At 31.8% G+C, this 24281-nt stretch overlaps 1 protein-coding gene across 1 annotated transcript; it reads right to left on the reverse strand.

Annotated features, from left to right (window-relative positions):
* Positions 1 to 6757: 6757 nt before the first annotated feature.
* On the reverse strand, positions 6758 to 8339 carry LOC120115638 (protein SRG1-like). The gene is made up of 4 exons (XM_039136280.1): positions 8039 to 8339; positions 7702 to 7949; positions 7293 to 7620; positions 6758 to 7189 (listed from the first exon to the last, which is right to left on the reverse strand). The coding sequence occupies exons 1-4, from the start codon at positions 8294 to 8296 to the stop codon at positions 6929 to 6931; spliced, it is 1095 nt and encodes a 364-aa protein (XP_038992211.1). The 5' UTR covers positions 8297 to 8339; the 3' UTR covers positions 6758 to 6928.
* Between the last annotated feature and the right edge of the window lie 15942 nt (positions 8340 to 24281).

Raw genomic sequence — 24281 nt, forward strand, 5'->3', positions numbered from 1 at the left:
CAATAATTAAATTAAATTTCTCCCTTTCCAAATAACATTAATATAAGTAATCCATTCTTGTCAAATTTTGTTCTTAGTACCCATAGATTATTTTTATTTATTCATTTTTAAGACGTTTATGAATTAAATTATTATTTTTATATAGGGGGTCAATTTATTTAATTTTATAATTAATAGGATATTTAAAATAAAATATTTAAATAAATTAATTATAACTTTAATATTTTGATTAAAACATTCATTTTTTTAAAATATATTGAGATTAAAATATCGTTTTTTTATAGTAAATCAATTAAAACTAATATTTATATTGTATAAATTCTTGTAATAAATTTTAACTATTTTCGATATAAGAATTCATCAAGTGACCTTAGTAATTAAGAGGGGTGTTGTTCTTCTTAGAAGTTCTTGGTTCGAGCAGTTGTGTATGCATGATGTATGTGTGACACGTTGTGAATGGTTAAAAAAGATTTTGAAAAAATACTACAATGTAATCTCCTATATTATTAAAAAAATTATTTATGATATAAATAAATAAAAACTTCATTTTTTACAATGTAGAATGCTTGAAGGGTCTTGAGTTGGTTAAATGATTAGAGGCATCCATAAGTTTTGGGTAGCAAATTTAACCACCTAAGGATATACATACTTGTATATTAAATTGGAAGATTAATTTTTTGAATTAAAATAAAATTATGATTAAATTAATATAATATGTTAGTATTGATAACCAAATGTATAATTATATTAATTTTGTTAACTGTTATTTCAGTTTTTTTTTGTCAAATGTTAATGGCGAGTGATTTGGTTGATATCATTTAAATTTATGATTGAAAAACTTGAAAGATAGATAATTAAAATTGAATTCACTCATAGTTAAATGGTTACGAGTGTAATTTACCCTAAAGATTATAATAATTTAAGTTAATTAATTGATAAAGCTCACATTGTAAACAAAGCATGCTATCTTTATTAAAACCCAAAAGATTTCAGGCTAAAATCTTGACTGATGAAACCCAATTTAGTATTATATTTACTTTGGGCTAAAATTAAATATAGTCCAATATAATCAAAACCTTTAATGATTTTATGGTGCCCAAAACATATTTATGTTTGATATTCATATTACATTTGTGTAAATAAATTTTATTATGTTTAGATATGGACGCGAGATTTTATATTAAAATGGATGAATTTATACAATTTAAGAAGGGTTAAAATTATAAAATTTTAGAGGGTAAAAACATATTATTAATAATATTTAAGTTATATAAAATTTAAAATTTTCAGAGAGACAAATGCATCCTCTAGTCCTCTTTTCGATCATCTCTGATTGTGTCGAGGATTAATACAAAATATGTTTAAGACATAGGAATAAAATGAGCTGCCACAAATTTTTATGTGTCTAAACTATACTTTAACTCTATTTTTATTTACACTTGTAGAAACTCGTTATAAACTCAATTTTATTCGAATATTTTTAACTCTTAAATCCGAAAACATAATTACACTTTTTTTTGTTGCCCTCTCGGTTTCAGGGATTCGTTCTAACTAATCTAAATCAATCCACATCGCACTCCTGGTTTTGGTGGGTGAGTCATCCTGCAGAGATTTTCTGTATGTACAAAACCTCGAACCCAAGACCTAATTAAACAATATCAAACTGCTTATCAGTTGAACCAACCCCTGTTGGAGAAAAAAACATAATTACACTTTAGCACACATGATTTATCCACTACTACAAAGAACTAGTGGGAGAGAGTTTTAAAAGCTCAAGAAATTTGAGAACTATTCCACAAAAATGACAGTAAGTGAAGTCCATTCATGTCATGTAGGAAAATATATGCCCTTAGGGGGTGTTTGGTTCAAGGATTGTGGGATTCCCATGGGATGTGAATCCTACATTCCCATGTTTGGTTGGCCGGGAATCTCATTCCCGGTAATGTTTTATTACCAATAGTAGATTTTTTGGGGTATATTACCGGGAATGTCAGTACCCCTTCCCTTAGGTATTGTAACATTACCGGCGTTTTTGACTAAAATGCCCTTAAATTTTTATTTTTTTTCAAAAATATCCTTATTTTGTCATTGAATAATAAAAATTCTACGAATGTTAAATTACAAATTTATCTTTAAATTAGTTTAGATTTACAAAAAAAAATCTATAATTAAAATTTTATATGAAGTTCAGGGGTTAAAAAAAATTACCCTTTCATTAAACCTTTTTTATATTTTTAATTTTGTAAAAAAATTATATAAATATTATGAATTTAATTTTTTTAAATAAAATATATAAATATTTTACAATTTGTAATATTATACAAATATATAATAAGGACAATTTGGTCAAATATACATTCCAATAATCTTTTATTCCTTTAACCAAACACGGTAATCTTACATTCCTGCTAAACCAACCAAACACAAAATACAACATTCTCAGTAATCCTATTCCCTGGTAATCTTTTATTCCCACTGGTAATATTACATTCCGTGAACCAAACGCACCCTTAGAAATTCCCACAGATTGTGGAAATGAAAGAAACAATGGGCACTTTGTTCATGTTTGATGATTAGGTCTCATTGTTGGTGTTCTCATCAACAATCATGGTGCCAAGTTGCCAACTTTCAAAGATGTTTTACTTTTTAGTTACTTTTCATAATGGTGAGCATCCGGCTAAACATGAAGATTCACTCGAAATTAAGAGGACTTTGAAAAAAAATTATTAGACCCGAAAATTGACTTCGGAAAATTATATCCGAATTAAGTGACTTCACGGTAAAAAGAAATGTTGTTCTCTCTTGAGGTTTTGGGTTCTAGCAGTTACATCTACATAGTATGTGTCCATTGTCAATTGACTAAGAAAATTCTGAATAAATTCTACGTTGTAATCATCTTAAAATGAGAAAAATATTTTGAACCAGTCTGAGCTTCGTCTAATCATTTACAAATACGAGAGGGTTTGAGTAAAAATTGAGGTACGTATTTTAAAGGCATGATACTAAAAAAATGCTCCTAACATTGACTAAATAGTCATTATGGACTCTCATTCTTCTTTTTTTTAGCATTTTGTCCCCCCAATATTTCATTTTAGTGCAAAAAGTTCATATTTTGAAGCATTAATCGTTTATTGACTAATGATTTTCATTTATGGAGAAACCTTTTTACCCCAAAATAAAATATTAAGGGTCAAAATACTCCCAAAAAAAGAATAAGACTAAAGTGACTATTTAGTCAAACGTTATGAGTATTTTTTTCCATTATGCCTATTTTAAACTAGTTTGAGCTTAGATAAACATGAAATGTATTTATGTCATACAGTACCGAAACTATGATCAAATATTTGAAAAAGATTAAATTACTTTACATTAAAAGAACAAAAATTTATTAAATATTTAAATTTAAAATTTTTAAAAAATTACAAACGTGTTAAAGTTTTACATTGGGGTTCAAATATGTTGGTTACTCGTGTATATACTTTGTTAACCGACGGCAGTGGGATGTCCACCGAACCACGTGACTTCTCCATTGAAACTTGGGTTTTTTTTATATTTTATTTGAACGTATGTTTAGAGCTTAGTGAGATCGATTTATAGACGATGAATTGTGTCCTCTATTTCCATGGAGAGACAGAGAGGAAGAAGTGAAAGTTTGATATCCTCTCTTAATTTTGATCGAGATATTTTATAATGATTCTAACAGTGATATTAAGCGTAGGACTATAATGATTACATCTATTAATTGGTTAATAGGACGAATGAATATATTAACCGTCTGACAATATATTTAGTTTTGACAAATTAAGTAAATGTATTATTTTCTCTAGTTTGTGCTTAAATTTCTTTTTACTCACTTTAATACTTAAAGTTTTCATTTTATCATTTTTGTTATGATAATACACCCTATGATATTCTATTTTATTCATATTATCAATAGCGCGACAACACTCGATTAACAATTGACCAATGTATACATCATTCGAGTGTCACATCATCAATGGAACAAATAAAATTGATTTCAATGAATTACACGCCTTTCATTTTTTATTCCGGTTCAAACGTGTTGGTTAGTTGTGTATATGCTTTGTTAATCGATGGCAGTGGGATGTCCACCCAACGCACGACTACTCCCGTGAAACTTGGTTTCTTTTTCTATTCTATTTGAACGTAGGGAAATGAAACTTGAATCAGGATGAATCTAGGGGTGTTGGGAGCGTGGTTGCTACTCTTAAAATGTTCAAATTCCCTTATATTTTAAGTTTTTTCTTTGTATTTTTTATTGATTATATAATTTTATACTCCTAAATTTTTAATATAATTTCTTAAATTTATATCTCTTCACTTAAATTTCTGCGTCCATCCCCACGTCTTGAACAAAGATTCAATGAACATGAGCTGCCCAATTGCTAAATGGTTTCTGATTGAAGCAAAATCAACGGTTCATTTGAGTGTCCAAACTCACAAAAATACCCAGAAATAGTGTGCTCTGCCATCATGAAAACGCCATTGTTGTCCCCTTTCTTCACTTTCTCCTTTGGTAGACTCAGACCTAATTCTCTCCTTTTTACTTTACCAGTGGCAAATGGAATGCAAGTGCTACTTTTTCTGTCTTTTTCTAAACCAATTTATTTAATTTATTAACAAGTGTTTTCAACACATATAGTAAAAATATTATTTACGTTTCACGAATTCATAGCTTTTAAAATACTTAAATGATCTTTAAAGTACGATGAAATGACTTTTTTAATTAGTATCATCAGACCCGACATTTTAAGGGTCCTAGGTCAGAATGTGATGACAATAAGACAAGTGGGGGTTCACACTTGGTTTCCCTCCCAATCATCAAAATGAGATTCACTGGATTACCATGTTTTCGAATTTTTTAAATAAAAAATGATATTTAAAAATATTTTTTAATTATCGGGTTCATGGAATTACCATATTTTCGAGTGTTTGAAATAAAAAAAGATATTTAAAAATATTTTTTAATTATTAAACTTAAAAATATTTTAAAAAATAAGCCCCTCCAAACCTGGGTCCTAGGCGGTCGCCCCCTCGCCTATGCTCAGGGCCGGCCCTGACTATCATCTTGAAAAGTAAACAAAATAGTCATTAAATATATTGAAATGCTTGATAAATTGCATTATAAAATGTGACAATTTTAATAAATTTAAGGATCATTTTATAACAGTTATATAGATTTAATGATCATTTTATAATAGTTTGATAGAATTTAATGATCATCTTATAACTACTTACAAAGTTTAATAATCATTTTTTAATTGTTAAAATTTCAATGTAAAAGAGATTATTTTAATATAGTTTCATTATATTTATGTTTAGGGATATCTAGGAGACTGGGACGATGACAATGAGATGACTGAGAGTCTAACAATGGGTGGATGAGAGTTTAACGACGAAGATAATAAGCTTTGGGATTAGGGATTATGGAGATTTAGAGATTTAGGAGATTGAAGTGATAACAAGAGATATGATCGGCAATGAGGGTTTGATAATGAGTGGGTGGGCGTTCGGTTATGGTAGTTATCATCAATCATAACTTTAAGATTAGAGATTTTATGGATTTCTTTTAGATTTTAGAGAAATTTAAGTTTTTTTAAATATATATTTTAAATTTATTTTAAATAAAATTTAAAAAATGTATAAAATGACACATGTTACTTTTTGAGTGGTTGTCAAATTTTTTTAATCATCATAACAAAATTATCCTTAAATTGATAATTTTAAAAACATTACACTTATTTTAATCCAGAAAAAAATTAATTACCTAAAATAACAAAAAAATCATTGAATTTATTAAAATAATATAAAATTTTCATTATGCGTTGTGATAATTGTAAACTTACAAAATAGTCCTTCTTGACGATGGTCGAATCTGCTGATCTCAGTTCCCTCAATCTCTCCACTTCCATACAATCTCAATGGAAATAAAACTAATGATGGTTTCATTTCATAATTAGTGTGCAAAAGGGAGTAATTAGGAGCATTAATCTATGCATTATAAAAATGATCATTTCATAGTTAATGCTATTTTTTAGGGTAAAGTACACAAATAGTCCCCTCGACTATAGGGTGTTCTTTGTCGAGTCCCTAAACTATTAAAAGTTATAAAGTGACCCTCCGAATATAGGACATTGCTTTGTTGAGTCCCCGACTATTAAAGTTACAAAATAGTAACTCGACTATTTATATGTTCCAAACTAGTCATTTTTTGTTAAAAAATTGACAACATTCTAAGTTGTATGTTAACCGGGGACTCAACAAAGTGGTACCCAATAGTCTGGGGACCATTTATGTACTTCACCCATTTTTTAATACAAGGTTAAGGGTTTAATATTTGTGGTGAACATATCATGCTGTTGAAAACTCCACTTAACTGATTGAATCATCATTTATTTCACTAATTAAATGTTAATTATCATGACATTGTTGAAATTTGAAATATAAACTCTATAGTATATTGTGAAACTTGTGGTTGGTCCTCGTCAACTTGCTTTAACTATGCATATACTGTGGTGTTTGACTTTACCCCACATTCTTATAACATTGTTGATACATATCTAGGTGGAGGAGGAGATGATTGATCTTAATGATGGGAAAATTTGAACCGTTCGATGAAGTTCGAATCGGCCTTTACCCTATGTTCTTATATTCGTATCTGACACTCGTATCTGAATTCGAGGCATAGCTGATGGCATTGATGTTGAGAGCTTCCCCCACATGATTGCAAAGCTAATGACATAAAACGCACAATTTTCCATTTACTCATAGATATGCTTACACCAAACTGACTTACACCACAACAGTGCAGTCATCAATGACAAAAGCTAAATATATTGCAAATTACAACCTGAGGTTACGTCGATAAACAGTCGTTACATCAGTAACCACGATTAGATCCCATTCTTTAAGTAGAGGTTTTCGGTTCGATCTTTGCGAATTCTAGGGTTCTCTTGCCTTGTAACTTGTTAGTCACGTAATGTTTACTGTAATCTCCATGATTGTATCGTCTGTATCTGCATGGATTGTTCTTGTCCACTAGTTCTGCCATCGGACCGATCTCTACTTCGTAGCTTGGAGCGTAGAAAGTGACGATTGAAAGGCGGTCTCTTTCCTTGTGAGTCACGGCTCTGTGTTCCACACTTTTGTATCTTCCATTTGTAAGAACCTGTAACAAACAAGGAAAATAAAATCTCAGAAAGGTTGATAATTTTGGACTTTGTATTAGAAAAAGACATATATCAAGGTTATATGTTCCGGGTTTTCGTTACTTCGATAGTGTCTCCGATGTTGATCACGAGTGCATTCGGAATAGGCTGAACTGGCACCCATTTTCCGTCTTGCAGAATTTGAAGTCCTACTGAGCTACCCTTTCCCTGCTGCAACACTGTAATGGCACTCCCATCTGAATGTGGGCTAAGGCCTAAAACAAGGTCGGGTCTCGAACACGGAGGATAGTAGTTCATCCTCGCCGCTTGAACCGCCACTCCGAACATTTCTTCAAAGACATCCCCTTTTAAGTCTAGGCTCATTGATATATACCTCAAAATATTCTTGCAAAGTTGCCTGATTTCTCTTGAATAAATTTCCAAAGTTTCTCTGCAAAAGGAAATAAAAAAGTTACCAACATTTAGCCAATCCGAGGCTCGAGATTCCGTTTATGGTATCTTTGTTAAGTACCCAAAGTTTGCCGGTTTCGATGGCCAGAGCTTCTGGTTTCTTATACAAGGTGGCTCAACACCAAGGGCAAACATGTTACACCAATCCAGCTTCTGGTTCTCTGAGAAAACAAAGGCTTGACCATAGCCCTGAACTGTCCCTGGTGCCATTGGGTACTTTTGTTTTTCCTCTAAAGGTAACATGAAGAAATCTTTGGCTACTTTTTCGATGTTTTCGGTCACACTCGGGTGGATCCCATGATTCACAACCTGAAAAACAACACGTAATCCGACACTCACACTCGACTTAATCCAAGCTCGAGTAATAACATAGTGTAAAATTCCATGCATTTCAGTACCTGAAAAAATCCCCATTCCTCACAGGCGATCTTGAGTTGCTCGATATGTCTTTCTTGTTCATCTCTATCACTTCCCACAAGCTTAGAAAGATCGATAATGGGAATGTCGTTAGGTGATGGAACGATCGCGGCTAGTTTCGGTCTCTCTGACATGTCTCGGACAAATCTTTGAGGGATTTGTGTTGGTTTGGTCTTTCTCAGTTCTTGGACGTCATCAATATGTCCAACATTAATGGGAAAACTAGGCACTGGAGCCATGAAAACACAACTGAAATGCTGTTAGAAACTGATGTGTAATGTAATAATAATCAGGGTGGAAGCTAAGCTATAGCTAAGAGCTGTTACTTATAGATGGTGAAAGTGAACATTTGTGCACACTTTTGCATTGTTCATGTGACGTTTGTGGGACCAATTTTTATACCATTCACGATTTTCTTAAACCGAAATCGAAAATCGAACGTACGATACGACGATAAGTGTAATATTGTTTTAAAGTATCTAAATCCGACATCCATAGCTACACATATTCAGACATTGCCGACATACCCTGGAAATATTATACCCTTGCCCACTAAACCATATTTGTGACTTGGGACATTGTTGCAGAGATTTTGATCGTTAATTCGGATTTGATTTCCGTAGAAAATACTTCAAAAACAATTAAGTACGTGAGAGAACACACTTGAACGTTAAAATTGCACGTCGAAGACCGATGATCGGACCCGAGGACCCAAGTATGAGGAGGCATGGAATGTAGTCTAGTAGTGGGTAATGGTACAACGAACATTGGTGTATTATTGAAGTTGCTGTGAGTGGCACTAGTAGTGTAGGAGGGACCAATCTTTCAATGGTGCTGAAGTTAGCATGTCCCATTTTTTGTAGACCAAATCTAGTGATTTATTTTCACTTTGTCCTTTGCATAATCTCTTTTTAGGGTTTAAAAATAACAAAATTAACGGACGTGGGAGCAGGACATTAACCGTCTATAGACACCGTTGTTGCTTTTAAACACTAGCTCGATGACATATTGTAAATGGAGACTCGATCCACAAAATACAACTCAAATAGTTATGAGATCAAATTTTATCATATCCCAATCAATATGTTAACGTCCAGCTCAGACTACCATCGGTAATAATTTTGTAATTTTTAATAGTCTAAAAACTAAACAAAATAGCATTCTATAACCGATTAATCATTTATATATTTTTCCCTCAAATTTAAAACTCTAAATTATAAATTATAATTTTTAACATCTAAATCATGAACCCTAAATCTAAATTCAATCATTAAAGGAAATATAACATTGACATTGTCGACACCATTTTTCGCCCGGGCAGGAAAATACCGATACCGACTCGGGGGTTTTCTCTTTGAAAAACGTTTCGAAATGTGAGGAGTCACCACCAATCATTTAAGGTGAGATTGTAACACCGTAAAAACCGAGTGATTTTAATAAAACGTTTTATTTTTATCAAAATACCAAGTTTTAAGGTCTACGAAAATCTAGAAATCGGGCTTGAAAGTCAATTATGCGTGGGGAAGGATTAGCACCCCCACAAGCGCCCAAAAATTGATACCTAGTTGATTACACTATATTTAAAATCAAAAATTTTGAGTTCAATCTTTATTTAACTTGAAAATCATTATGGATGCTAAGTTTGAAAAAGATATTCGTTTATTGAGACCGATAGCATTCGCTCCCAAGCGTAAATGCGGGAGATCAACTATTGTGCCTAATAACTGACTATTGCCTTGTTTTTAGAAAACAAGATGCAGTCTTTGAAAAGGATGTCGACTTATTTCGAAAATTACTAGTAGTCACACTGGAGCATGATTGTGAGAGATGTACCATTAATTCTCTAATAAGTGAACATTGCCTTAAGTTAAAAAGAAAATGCGATCAAACAAAATGTAATCCTAGTTAAGCTAAGGTAAATTAAAGGTTTTTTTTAGCTTAAGGTGTTAAATTGTGAAAATTAAGGAACCTAGGGGCTTAAACTTAAAAAAGTAGGCTCTAATATTAGTCATATTTGATTTTAATAAATTATTGAATCGAATAATCAAGATGATCCCTCGAGCATTTACGCGAGGACCGAATCGAATTATCCCCTAAATTAAAAGACTTGTTTGAAATCTAACCTAAAGTGGAGGCTCAATTTAAACTATTTAATTATGTCAATATTAAAATACTAATCGAAGTTCGAGACTAAAAATGTCAAGATCTAAAAATCGAGTTCTAAAAGATTTAAAAGTTCAAGAACCTAAATTGATAAATTCTAAAGTTGAGGTGTAACACCCCAACCCGTACCCGACTCGGATACGAGTCCGAGATGTCACATTGACATTTCAAAACCTTTATTCTTGTAAAATAACTGAACATTTGAACTTATATTAAGAAAATACAATAATATATTGTTCAATTGTGTTTGGTATAAAATTTTAAGATAAAAACATATTTATGAACAGTGAAATACGGTATGAACATTACCATGAACAGTAATAAACAGTGCTACAGTGCATCGATGCATCAAAAATTCGAAGCAAAATTGTGCATCGATGCACTGCTACAGTGACTTTCGTAAAACGTTCATAAAACTCGTAAAAAGTTAACCGTTCATTACTATACAATTGTCATTTACATAAACACATTTAAAACATTACAAAACTCAATCGTATGACTTTTCAAAACCGATTAGAACATATTGGATTTAATCCTTTATTTACATGCCAACCATTATCCTTATAACAAAATACATACTACACATTTCTTTTCTGATCTGATCTTTGGAAAGGAGAAACTGACCTGTCTTGCATAACTTTTACCAATCTTCCACTTCTCGGAACCTACGCGTGAAACAATCACATGCTAAGTCGTTGACTTAGTGAGGCATATAAAACATATAACAAAAAGCATAAAACATTTCATATATTAAATTACATACATGCACATATACTATCATATTTCTATTCATATATCAAATCCACACATGTACATATATGATTATCTTCTTCCTTATCATTATCCTATTATTATCATTAATACCTTTTATCATATAATCATATACTTATCATTTATTCACATCATATATCATTTCATAAAGAAATACGCTTATTACCATATATTTCATGTAATACAGTTCATATACCTAAAACATATATGCTTTCATATAACCAATACATGAATCCTGTAATTTATTTCGTATAATAAATCACATATGCATATCACCTTCATTATATTTGTTTAATATCTTTATTAGCCCATGTACACCAGTGAGAACTTAAGGTATGTGAGTACATTGAGGTTGTGCACTATTATGCTGTCACCACAGCTCGTATAATTGTCCCGAAGGACCAGTCCATAGGTTTCGAAGAACCTAGGTAATCAGTCCATATGTTCCGAAGAATATAGGTAAACAGTCCATATGTCCCGAAGAACATAGGTAAACAATCCATATATCCTGAAGAACATAAGTAAACCCTCGACCCTTGGCATGCCAACTATACCCCTAGCTCTCATATCACATAACATGGGCATTATCATTTATAACAGTTCACATTACTTATTCATATCCTTTCTCTTATAAACACATATCTTTTCTTTTCAGTCACGTATCACATACGTGTAATCATTGATCTCATAATCACATGTTCATTCTCTTTTGTCACATACCACATGTATGTGTAAACATATATCTAGTATCATATAACACGTATCATAAATACATGTATTCACATAGATCATTTCTCATTTGTTCATGTAACCTTACATGTCATATCAAGTAACATATACCATATGTTGCATTTTCACGTAAGCATGTAAATCATGTAACATATAATAACATACATCCATTTCTATATACTAATGCACGCATAGTAATCACATAACATTTTATAAGTTACTTCTTACCATAATAAATCCATCATTGGCTCATCGCAAGCCAATGTTTGATCAATCACATAAGTACAATTTAAATTGCACTCACCTTAGCCTTGCTTTGATTTGATCCTAATTCTTTGATTGTTCCGAAACTTGTTTAGGCTCAATTTCTACATAAGCATAATTTCTGAGACTATTATCAGAAGCCTAAACCTTATAACTTGATGTTAATAACTCAGGCTAATTTAATAAACCAAATTTCAGCTTTTCTTTTAAGAGTGTATCGATGCACTATGGGTGCATCGGTACACAGAATAGCTTCGAAATAACCATGCATCAATGCACCCCTTAATGCATCGATGCACCTACCCAGAAATCACTGTTCATTGCATGAAAATTCACTCTTTCAATTTCAATTCTTCAAGTTTCATTCCCTTTCATATTCTTAACTCAAATATACATGCTTAAACTCATTTATATCTATTTATTTCATCTTAAACTTCAAAATTCTATTCTCCATATAGAAATCAATAATCATATCAAAATTTCCATGTTATTCAAACTTAATTCTAACACTTCTAACTTCTTATTCTCATAGATGACAAGTCAAATTTATCCTCCAAATTCATTTAAACCTTCTTATTCAAAATTTCACTTAAAAACCCATTTTCTTTAATCTATCATAACTCCTTTATCTTTTGATTTTAATATAACTTAAGCTTTCCTTAAGCTTAGTTATCATCTAAGGATCAAAACCCAACCTTTAAATTAACAAATAATCAACTAATGAGGAAACTTACCTTTTGCTTGAGCTTTCACGTAGAGAAGAGAAGAAGATGAAGAAGAGAATTGCTTGGAAGCTTATCTCTTCAATCATTCTCCAAATGGGTGTTATAATACCCATTAATTATTATTTAATTATTTTCCTTATTCAATTACTCATTTGCCCTTTGACTCTTTCAATAATTACTAACAACCCTTCAGGAAATACTTTCAAATAAATCATTGAACTTTTTAACTTTTCCACTTTAATCACCAAATTCTGAAATTTTACAATTTGATCACTAACCCGTAGTTTGTGATGTTACATGAGGATTAATTAAAAATCTATCTAAATTATTAAACCTAGAGTTTTTAGAAAATATTAATTATTAATAAATTTTAAAAACTGAGCAATCGATTCGAGTAATCGGACATCGTATGCGAAAACTCGACTTGAATCTCTCCCTAATTATTAACTAAAGTGTCGTCCTAATTTCTAAACTTGATTCGAATATTAATCTAATTTAAAACTAAATCTAATAAATAAATTTTCAAACAAAACAATTAATAATAAACATAATTAAAATAATTAAAAACAACAAATAAATAAAAAAGTAAAAAAAACATAAAATAAAAAATAAAATAAGTACAAGGACCTAATTGCATAAAATCTAATTACATTGACTAAAATGCAAGAAAATAAAAACTAGTAACTAAATAAGAAATAAACAGTGATTAAAATGCAAAAATTAAAATAGCAATAGCTAAATAAAAAAACTATCAGTGACTAAATTAAAATAAAACAAAACAAAATAATAAAATTGCAATAAATTAGAAACGAAAGGTCCAGTGACCAAAATGCAAAAACATGCTAAGTTTTGGGGACTAAAATAGTGAATTTACCAAACAATTAAAGCATGTTGTCGCGATCGTCTTTCGGGTTGGGCACGGAATTGGGCTTCGACTTAAATAAATGGGTTAGAGTAACTACCGATCATTTATTTTTAAAAATAAAAACTAGGTTGATTGGATACCTAGGTTTATTTTCTTACCTGATCTGCGTCTTACCAAAAATATGTCGGGTTCGGGAGTCAGTTACAATCAAGGAAGGATTAACACCATTGTATTACCATTTCGGTATTAATTTAATTTTCAGTTGTATTAATTAGGAAAATTGTAAGTTAAATTGAAAAGTAAAAAAAATCAATACAAATTACTTACCTTTAATCGATTTAAAATATCTCTAAAAGGTAAAAAAAAGATGCTAAAAAACAAAGTACTGAAAGAAGCAAAAGTTAAATTATAATATTTTAGACAAAACAGAAAAAAGAAACATATACATGTCGAGAAATAAGGAATTAACATAATGGAAACTTGATCATACATATTTAAGACACAAAGTAATAAAAAAAATAATGTAAAGAAAAAAATCAATTAAATAAAAAATAAAAAATGTTAATTGCAAAATTAAATACAAAGAAAGATGAAAATTAATTAAATTAAAACAAAGAAAGTAAAATGAATAAAAAGAAAAAATAAAATAAAATAAAATAAATAAAAATATTGAATCAAAAATTCATAAAATATAATAACCTAAAAATAATTAAATGAAAACATGAATTAAATAAATGAAGGACCAAATTAAAGAATTAATAAAACGAGTGTTAAATTTAAGAAGCAAAACTATAAATAAAATTAAATTGAAAGCATAAAAGGGGTTTTAAAAATGGTTGAGGGACCAGTTTTGTGATTAGACCCTATCCATGGTAAAACACGTGGATCCTTAGAGGGTTCGGTCGGGTTTTCGGGTTGGCTATAAAAGCCCAAATTCACAAACAAAAATTCATTTTCCTCCTTCCCCACAAAGCGATCAAACCCTTTTTTTCTCTGAACATGTTCATCATGTTCTTCATTTTATGAAGAACACTCCATCGGGGTTCGTACGAACCCAAATTTTGGTCGTGTTCAGCCTCGATGTTCACCGCGGAACGGAATTTTTTTTTACTTTTCGAAAGTTTTTTTAACCACTCTTCAAAAATAGCTTTGGTTTTTACAAAAGAGCCTCGGGGAGGGCTAGATCTAGAAAATACTTTTCAAAAAACCCCTCCCCTCAATCCTCGACTTATCCTCTTTTCGTAATTGTTCGAGTCAAAACAAAAGAAAACCAACAAACAAACACCACATGCAAGTGAAAAGCCGAGCAAGATAAAAAATACATTTTTTATTTCGTTTATGTTCGAGAGTTATAAGTCTTTTTGCTCCGATCTTGTGTGTATTTGCCTTTATTTTTACAGCAATTTGTAGCCTAGGATTTCTTTATTTTACATTCGGTTTTTGTGTTTCATTAGGATATAAATACATGTCTTTGAATCCTATGGAATCACGTTGTTTGGTTGATTGTTGTTGTTGCTGAAAAAGTTGTTTCCCACTAGGGGATGGCTTTTTTAATTCGACCGAACTCCACGACGGTTGAGGGCTGTTAAAAAACCTAAGATCGATCTTTGTTTTGGGTTGTTGGATTGGCTTGATCCTACGGCTGAAAATCGTACGACGTTTTTGCTTGAATTGGAAACCTTAATTCACTGGGTCAGGCAAACTCGAGTCGGGTTGGTATGCTGGGCTCCTGGCTGGGTCAGTTTGGTAGGTAAGGCTTGCCCGCCCGGTTGGGTTCCCTGCTGGGCCTCTTGGACTGTTGAACTTGAACCTATTTGGACCAAAATAAAAAAGAAAATAAATAATAATATAATAAATAATAAAATATAATACATAAATATAATAAATATTTTCAAAATGTTTTAAAAATATTTTCAAAAATTATATATTATATATATATTTTTTCAAAATATTTTCAAAAACTATATATTATATATATTTTTAAAATATTTTCAAAAACTATATATTATATATATGCTTTCAAAATATTTTCAAAAACTATATATTATATATATGCTTTCAAAATGTTTTCGAAAACTATATATTATATATATTTTCAAAATATTTTCGAAAACTATATGTTATATATATTTTCAAAATATTTTCAAAAACTATATACTATATATATATTTTTAAAAACTATATATTATATGTATAATATATACATATATATATATATATATATATTAAATGAAACCTCGGACGAAAATGAGAGACTACACATGCACAACAAAAAGGTTTTAAAATCCTAAATCCAAACTAAAGCCTAAAATCACCTAAAAACCCCCCAAAACGACCCCAAAATAACGCGAGCTTTCGGCTCCTGAACCTCCGACCTCCGACGAACCAACCCATGTTCGAAACCCCCCTCTCAGGTAAAATACCTCAAAAATGATTTTCTTTGTATTTCTTCTGGAAAACGGGGAGAAATAGAGACCTCTCTTGTTACATGGTTCAGTTTTTATAACTGTATGTTACATAGGTTTTAAAATAAAATCCTATATCTAATGAGTTCCCTGCCTTCTTTGCTTTTTGATGTTGATGAGATGATGGTTATCACAGTGCACAGGAGACGACGTCAGAAAAGATCAGAGGTGATAGCAGCAACAGGCGATGATGTCAGAAACGGTCAGAGGTGATAGCAGCAGCAGGCGACGACGTCAGAAACTACCTAGGGTTATGATGATACCCTAGGCGAGTCAGGTCGGGTTGCTGGGCTGGTTCGGGTCGATCGGGCCTCGGATCTGAGGTTGAACTTGTAAACGGGTCGGGTTTCAACTAGGTCTGAACTGGGTAGGCCTGGTTCAGCTGCTGGACTAGTGTATTTATTGTATCGGGCTCTGAGTGAGATGTTTGGCTTGTAATTTGTGGGCTTCGGGATTGGGCCTGCAGATTGTAAACAAAATAATTATTAATAATAACAACAATAATAATAATATAATAGACCCGGACAAAAAATGGTGTTTACAGCTACCTCTCTTTGTACATTCTTGTGTTAACAAGAATAGAGCAAAGACGAAAAAAGGCAACCAGTTTTTTGTCTGGTTTTCTTTTTTTGGCTTGGAAATTGGATATGTTTGTTATTGGGGACAACACTGCTCATATGCGATGAGGAAGTCTGGTCATCTCAGGGTATGATGGTTTCAAGAGAATCCGTCTTAAGAGAGAGATAAAACATGTTTAATGGGAAACTAACACAAAGGTTAGTGTTACAAGGGAAACTGTCTCAAGAGAGACAAAATTTGTTTCAAGGGAAACGATCTTAAAGATTGGTGTGTCAAGAGAAACTGTCTTAAGGGAGACAAAATTTATTTCAAGGGAAAAAGATTTTGTGTTTCAAGAGAAGCTGTCTCAAGGGAGACAAATTTTGTTTCAATAGAAACAAATTCAAAGATTTTGTGTTTCAAGAGAAACTGTCTCAAGAGAGACAAAATTCTTTTCAAGGGAAAAGTTTTCAAAGTTTATGTTTCAAGAGAAACTGTCTCAATGGAGACAAAATTCATTTCAAGGGAAATGTTTTCAAAGTTTGTGTTTCAAGAGAAAATGTCTCAAGGGAGACAAATTTTTTTTCAAGAGAAATGTTTTCAAAGTTTATATTTCAAGAGAAATTGTAAATTCCTAAAATCAGAGCTAGTGATTAAAATGTAAATTTTGGAAACTTTGTGCTCAATTTCGAAATAAGTTAAAAGTTCAAGGATTTAATTGGAAATTATGTGGGTATGATTGATTAGTAAAGATGGAAAGAAATAATGGTAAAATGGTCATTTGACAAGAAAGATTTTTATCTTTCTTTTGGGGGTTATAAAACACGTGGGAATTAAGATGAAAAAGGAAAAAAAAGAAGAGTCTGGAGATGGTGGAGCTATCTTTTTCTCTTCATGTGTCTTCATGTATAAGGTGAGTTGGATCCAATTTGTTTGTTTCTTTAATTTTATGGTTTCTTTTGATTCTTGAGTGATAAGAAAAAGTAACAAAAGATTTAAGGTGGCTTAAAACTCAAGGATGAACAAGTTATAAGAGATTTAGTAAAATGATTTTTTGAGTGAATTATTGAAATAGAAGGAGTAAATGAATTTAGAAGTTAAATTTGACTTGTCAAGGGTCTAATTAAGAAAATAGAAGTGATAGAAATAAGTTTAGAACACATTGAAAATTTGGTTTGATTCTTGAATTCCATGTAGAAGATAGAATTTTGAAGGAAAATATATGTTAGATGAGTACAAATGGATTTAAGTATGTATATTTGAGTTAAAAACATGAATGGGGTTAAAGTATGAAATGTTTGGGTAAATAAGAGAGAATTTAAAGCTAAGAAGCATTTTCTGGGTAAGGATGCAAATTATGAGGAATTGATTCATGGGGTATCGATACATGTATAAACAATATCGATACCATATGGAAGGGGTATCGATACCTATGTGAAGGGTATCGATACCCGGGGAAACTTCGAAGCTAATTTTGGTATCGGTACCCTGGCATAGAGGTATCGATACTTTGAGGGTGGTACCGATACCCCTTAAGTTGGGAAGTTGGAATTTGTGTTTTATGTAGTTTTTATTGATATGAATCGTTTAGAGTAGTTTGAATTTCGATAATTATTGGATTTTGTATTCGTATAGATATCGATCGGAAGTGAGCCTCTGATAAGTCAACGAGATAAGATCGAGCAAGAAAAAGATAAGCGTATGTCTTGGACTAGTGAGGCTAAGGTGAGTGCATACTAGTTAGTATATGGTTTTTTAATGGAAATAAGACTTGTGATAAGTCTATTTTCTATAATAGAATGCATGAATTCATAAATATAAACAGGTGTTTGATATGAATATATGTGTGATAGGTTATTGTATATGTTACATGATATATGTGAGTATGTATGCCAATGTATATGTGAATGAGCCTAGATGATACCTGTGATGATATAAGAATAAGATATGAATCATATGATATGAGTATATGAAAAATATATGTGAACATGATGTGACATATAAATATATAATTATATGAAAAGTAATATGAACTACACGAAAATAAACTACGTGATTACATGTATATATGAATATGACCGATATGAACATAAAAGAAGGTATATGAGTTATGTGTGCTATATGATAAAAATGATTTCATAAGAAATGACATGAGATATGTGATACAAAGTTATGTGAATACATGATCACAAGAGATAAGACCTGTGATAAGAGATATGTGATATGCATGTATTAATATGTGAAATGATATAAGTGTTAATGCCCATGTTATGTGTCATGAGGGCTAGAGGTATAGTTGCCATGCCAAGAGTCGTGGGTTACCTATGTCCTTTGAGATATATGGACAGTTTACCTATGTCTTTCGGGACATATGGACAGGTTACCTATGTCATTCGAGACATATGGATAGTGGTCCTTCGGGAAATATTTCACATGCCACTCAGTGGACCCTTATACGATCTGTGGTGACAGCATATGTGCACAACCTCAATGTACTCGCATATCTTTAGTTCTCACATGTGTACATGGGATATCTAAAAGATACTACATGAGTAAATTCTATGTGATGTTATGTGTTTGTTTGGTGATATGATATGATGTGTACGAGTGTTAAAGATAAGATGACAAGATAAAAGGGATTAATGATAATCTATATGAAAGTAATAAGAACGTAGTTGGTGATATATGTGCGAATGTGTATACGTTACAAGAAAGAATATATGCTTTCTTATGATATGATAGCATTAGTTATTCATACATTGCCAGAAGTTAGAGTTTACATTAAATGTTTTACTATGCCTCACTAAGGCATAGACTTAGCGTGTGAGTGTTTCACACGTAGGTTCTGGATCGCGAGAAGAGAAGCTAAGAGAAGCAAAACAGGTCAACATATCCTTTATGAAGTTCAGATCAGAAAAGAAATGGATATGATTATGTATTTTGTTATTTTGAATATATTTGGCATGTACTAATAGAATTAAGTCGAATAAGCTATGATATATTTTGTAAAATCAAATGATTTTTAATTAATGCAAAGTAATTATCTTTCTTGAATTATGCATTTGAATTATAGTCATTTTGTAAAGAAAACGTTTGAAAAGTTTATGTGACACCTCGGAATAGTATTCAGGTCGGATACGGGTTAGGGGTGTTACAGAAACTGTCTCAAGGGAGACAAAATTTTTTTCAAGGGAAACTGTCTCAAGAGTGACAAAATTCGTTTCAAGGGAAACTGTCTCAAGAGAAACAAAATTTGTTTCAAGGGAAACATTTTCAAAGTTTATGTTTCAAGAGAAACTGTCTCAAGGGAGACAAAATTTATTTCAAGGGAAGTTGTCTTAAGAGAGACAAAATTCATTTTAAGGGAAATATTTTCAAAGATTTTGTGTTTTAAGAGAAACTGTTTCAAGGGAGACAAAAGTTGTTTCAAGGGAAACAGACTCAAAGATTTTTCGATTTTGTTTCAAGTGAAACAATTTCAGAATTTGTGTTTTAAAGAAAAATTGTCTCCTATGAGATGAAATTGTTTTGAAAGAAACAAACTCAAGTGAGATAAAATTGGTTTCGAGGGAAACAATCTCAAAGGCGATGGACAATCTGTTTGTTCCTGCATGTTAAGGAAATCCTTTCAGAAGATCTGATCATTCACTTCAAGATGTTGAATCTTAAAAGATGCCCCAACATTCATCATTTCTTGCATTAACACTGATTCTAAGCATGAGCTTTGTATCTGAGAGCCACATTTCAACTACCAAGATCCACCCAGAGAGATTGTCTTGTTTGAAAAACGTTTTTCTTCTTCTTTTATTTTCAAAAGTTTGAAAATATCAATTAAAATAGTTTTGAAAAATGTTTAATCATAGATTTTGAGAAAATATTACCCCTTTCTAGGTTTCACAATTGACACAAATCATAAAACAAGAGTTCATTGGATATCAAAGAATTAATTGCACTTTTAATCCTTCAATAAATTATAGATATTTGACAAGTGTCAAGAATAGATATTTGACAAGTGTCAAGATCAATGTTATCTTTGAGGTATGGTTAAGTAAGGAAAATATAAAATGTCTCAGGTTATTGTCTTTGGTCTAAGGTATGGTGTTCTCATTTCTTTGATGTTCATATATCTAATGGAGTATCTTTTGTACTCATCTATTAGAAGTGTTCTCTGATTCTCAGCTATCATGATCACACTCAGGTTGTGCGATGCCTTATCAAGGGATTTGTGTGATCGCTTTCTATGCAATAGTTATACAGTCATCATATTTGAACCGCCTTTTTCAGGTTTTCAACTTGAATCATCCATTGGTTTCAAAACGTTATTTAGAATTTACATCTTGAACCCTCCTTTGTTATTTTTCCTTATCATGTATTAAAGATTTTAGAAAACCTTTTGTAAATAAAAGATTAATCCTGATGGGCGGGATGAAATCTGAAGATAGTCTCTTCGGTTTAGAAATCCATGTATGATTAGAAGGGACTTTTAAGGAAAATAATGTAGGCCATGGTTCATGGTTATGAAAGAAAGGGATAAGAGACCCAAACAAGTGTTTAAGGGTAATTGAACCAAGGATCAATTCTTTCTGTTGTCTTCAATCTTGTCTTGTTCGATTTGAATATGCTCGTATGCGTCTTTTATGATCTTTGGATGTTGTATGATCTTCTGGTGAACTATTTCTAAAATGATTGTACTTGATCAATCTTATGGTTTGAAGCTTGATGAGTCATTTGACTTGTGGGAGTCTTTGCATGTGCTTCTTGTCATATTTTTCTTTTTTTTCTTAGCTCTTTTTCATTGTTTTGTTTTCTTTGCTCTTTTTTTCTTTGCTTTTTCCTCGCTTTGATTTGATCTTCGTAATTTGCATTTGGTTCACCTTTCGGTATCTTTATGTGGATTGAGGATCTTTGCTCATGCGAGCAGATTTCCTTCACCTTGCCCCCCAGTGTGGAGGGTGATCCTTGGTTAGGGTTGAATCAGAATAAAATATCATTCAGGCTCAAATGGGGACATAGGGGATATATTTTTCTCCTTTTGTAAAGGAATAATGAAAGAAATTTGTTCATTATTTCATACACAGAAGTTCTTGAAGAAGAGGTATCCCCAGGGGGATAGATTTTCAGGATTAATTTTATTCACATGAAAATAATGTAATTAATGTATGATAGAATTATTTTGAATTAATCCTCTTTTTTCTACTTCTTGCTTTCATCATGTCTCACTGTTTAGGATCCCTTTCAGAAAATTGACACGATACGCCCCAAGTTGTGTCTTATTGTAGGAGGGTTCATGTTCAAGTGAACAATCTTGCACTCAATGCTTTTAGGTTTATTGGTAGAAAAATGTTGGTTTTGCATCTAAGAAGACGATGTTGACTTCATGGGCTCAACGAAAGGTAAGGGTAAGACTTTTTTGTATCATGAAAAAGATAAAAGAAATGTTTCACAATCTCAAAGAGAGGTAATGTCAAAATTTGGTCTTTTGGTAGTGACTATGAATTATTTTGGGTAAAGAATTGAGATATTTTATTTTGGGGTTTTATACGGGATAAAAAAGGGTCTAATCATGTCATATGTCAAAAATCTATAATTCTTGAAGAATTAAAAGTATCATTAACTCATTTGATATTTGAAGAACTAAAGATTAAAACTCGTTTAATTATTCAACCTTAGAAGGTAGCACAATCATCAAAAGATTTAAAATATTTAAGCAAACATTAAAGACATAACAAAAACGAGTTCAAACAAAACAATGCTCTTAATGCAATTGCAAAAATGCCTCTTGGTAAATGCAAAGATCTCTTCTTGATTAGAATGCCCTACCATTCTTCGACTGTCCATTCCCCTGAATCAATCAGATTCTGGATCTTGCGCTCCAGTTCCCCCACAATTCTCAATAAGGTGCCTTGATACTCAGATGGTGCTAACATCACGTCCATAGCTTTCAATTCTTTTTTTGGTACGAAAGTGTGACTCAAAACTTTTATCACAAGATTATACATGAGTTACTCTCGGGATCTGTGATTAATGCACATGTTGAGATGCAATGTATACCATGTAATGCACAATGTGTATATACAAATGCAAAGATGCACATGCAAATGTAAAATGGGTGTGCAAAATGCGAGATACAAATGCAGCAAGGGATTGATCCCAAAAATAATTGTTTCTTGAACAATTCTTGAAAAACCGATAATGTCTCAGTACACTGGGGAAGTGAAAATCTGGTCCCTTTTCAAGTTGTCCAGCTCCTGCGAGCATTTGGATATTGCATCATCTTCAAAGCTTCTACTTCGTCTCCTACTTTCAAAAAATCTTTCCAGTTGGTTCGTGATCTTCAACTGTTGGCCTCAACGTCGAAACATCTCGAGTCCAACTTGTTACCTCAACATACAAATGTTTGGCTCATCTCTTTGGTAGGTAGACTCCTTATTGACGCTACTTGATCTACGTAGAGTATCTTCAAAATCTTACCGATACCAACGAAAGGCATTATTGTGGCATTTTTTTCAAGAACCTTCTATATGATAAGTTATTTAGGAATCAATACCTTTGAATGATATGTCATGTTCATGCAAAAATGCAATAAGAACAAACAAAAGGAAACCAATGTTAATAGAAACAAGACAACAAGAATCAAGTTAGTTGAAATGGTTAGTCCAAGAAATGTAATCATAGTAAAAATAATCAAATATGACTTAAAGTTGAGACTGAAAAGTAAAACATGCAAAGAAAATTAACAGTCATAACCGCATGTGTTCTATTTCTCCTAGGTTATCCACATGGCTCTAGCGGGGTAGGCTTACTAAATTCTCTATATGAGGCTGGGTTCTAGGAAAGGTTCCCGAGCCATCTTTACAACCTGCTAAGGTTGACCTCGATTCTGGCCCATTACAGACTTACGAATCGGGTTCAGCTTAGGGGATCACACCACTAAAAGTGTACCTCGGAATTGATATTCAGATAGGCAACTTAAGATACTTTACAAAGATACTTTATCAAACCCACACAAGGAAGCCCAATGCTCCTCGTGAGGTGTGACGTTTCTCCCTACTTAGGTAAACCAAGTTTGAGCTCGGGTTTAGAGTTATAACATGCAACAATCTTAAATAATTTCACGGAGGTGTAAGCATTAACCATAAAGAAAATATGTTTTTCTTTTTGAAATAACATAATGAACCGTAAATTAAATAAGATTAAACTCTTAATTTCTAAAATCCTAAATATAGGGTAACCAACTCGTGGCTCGACTCTTAATTTGTTTAAAAAACAAAAGTCCCCAGCAAAGTCGTCAAGCTGTCGACATCGTTTTTCGCCCGGGTGGGGAAAGATCATACCAACTCAGGGGTTTTCTCTTTGAAAAGTGTTTCGAAATGTGATGAGTCACCACCAATCATTTATGGTGAGATTGGAACACCATAAAAATTGGGTGATTTTAATAAAATGTTTTATTTTTATCAAAATACCAAGTTTTAAGGTCTGCGAAAATCCCAAAATCAGGTTTGGGAGTCAGTTACGCATGGGGAAGGATTAGCATCCCCACAAGCACCCAACAATTGGTACCTATTTGATTACCCTATATTTAAGATCGGAAATTTTGAGTTCGATCTTTATTTAACTTGAAAATCATTATGGATGCTAAATTTGAAAATGATATTCATTTATTGAGACCGATAACATTCGCTCC

This window comes from Hibiscus syriacus, unplaced genomic scaffold (genome assembly GCF_006381635.1).
Source record: "Hibiscus syriacus cultivar Baekdansim isolate YM2019G1 unplaced genomic scaffold, ASM638163v2 tig00000859_pilon, whole genome shotgun sequence".
In the NCBI taxonomy this organism is placed as follows: domain Eukaryota; kingdom Viridiplantae; phylum Streptophyta; class Magnoliopsida; order Malvales; family Malvaceae; genus Hibiscus; species Hibiscus syriacus.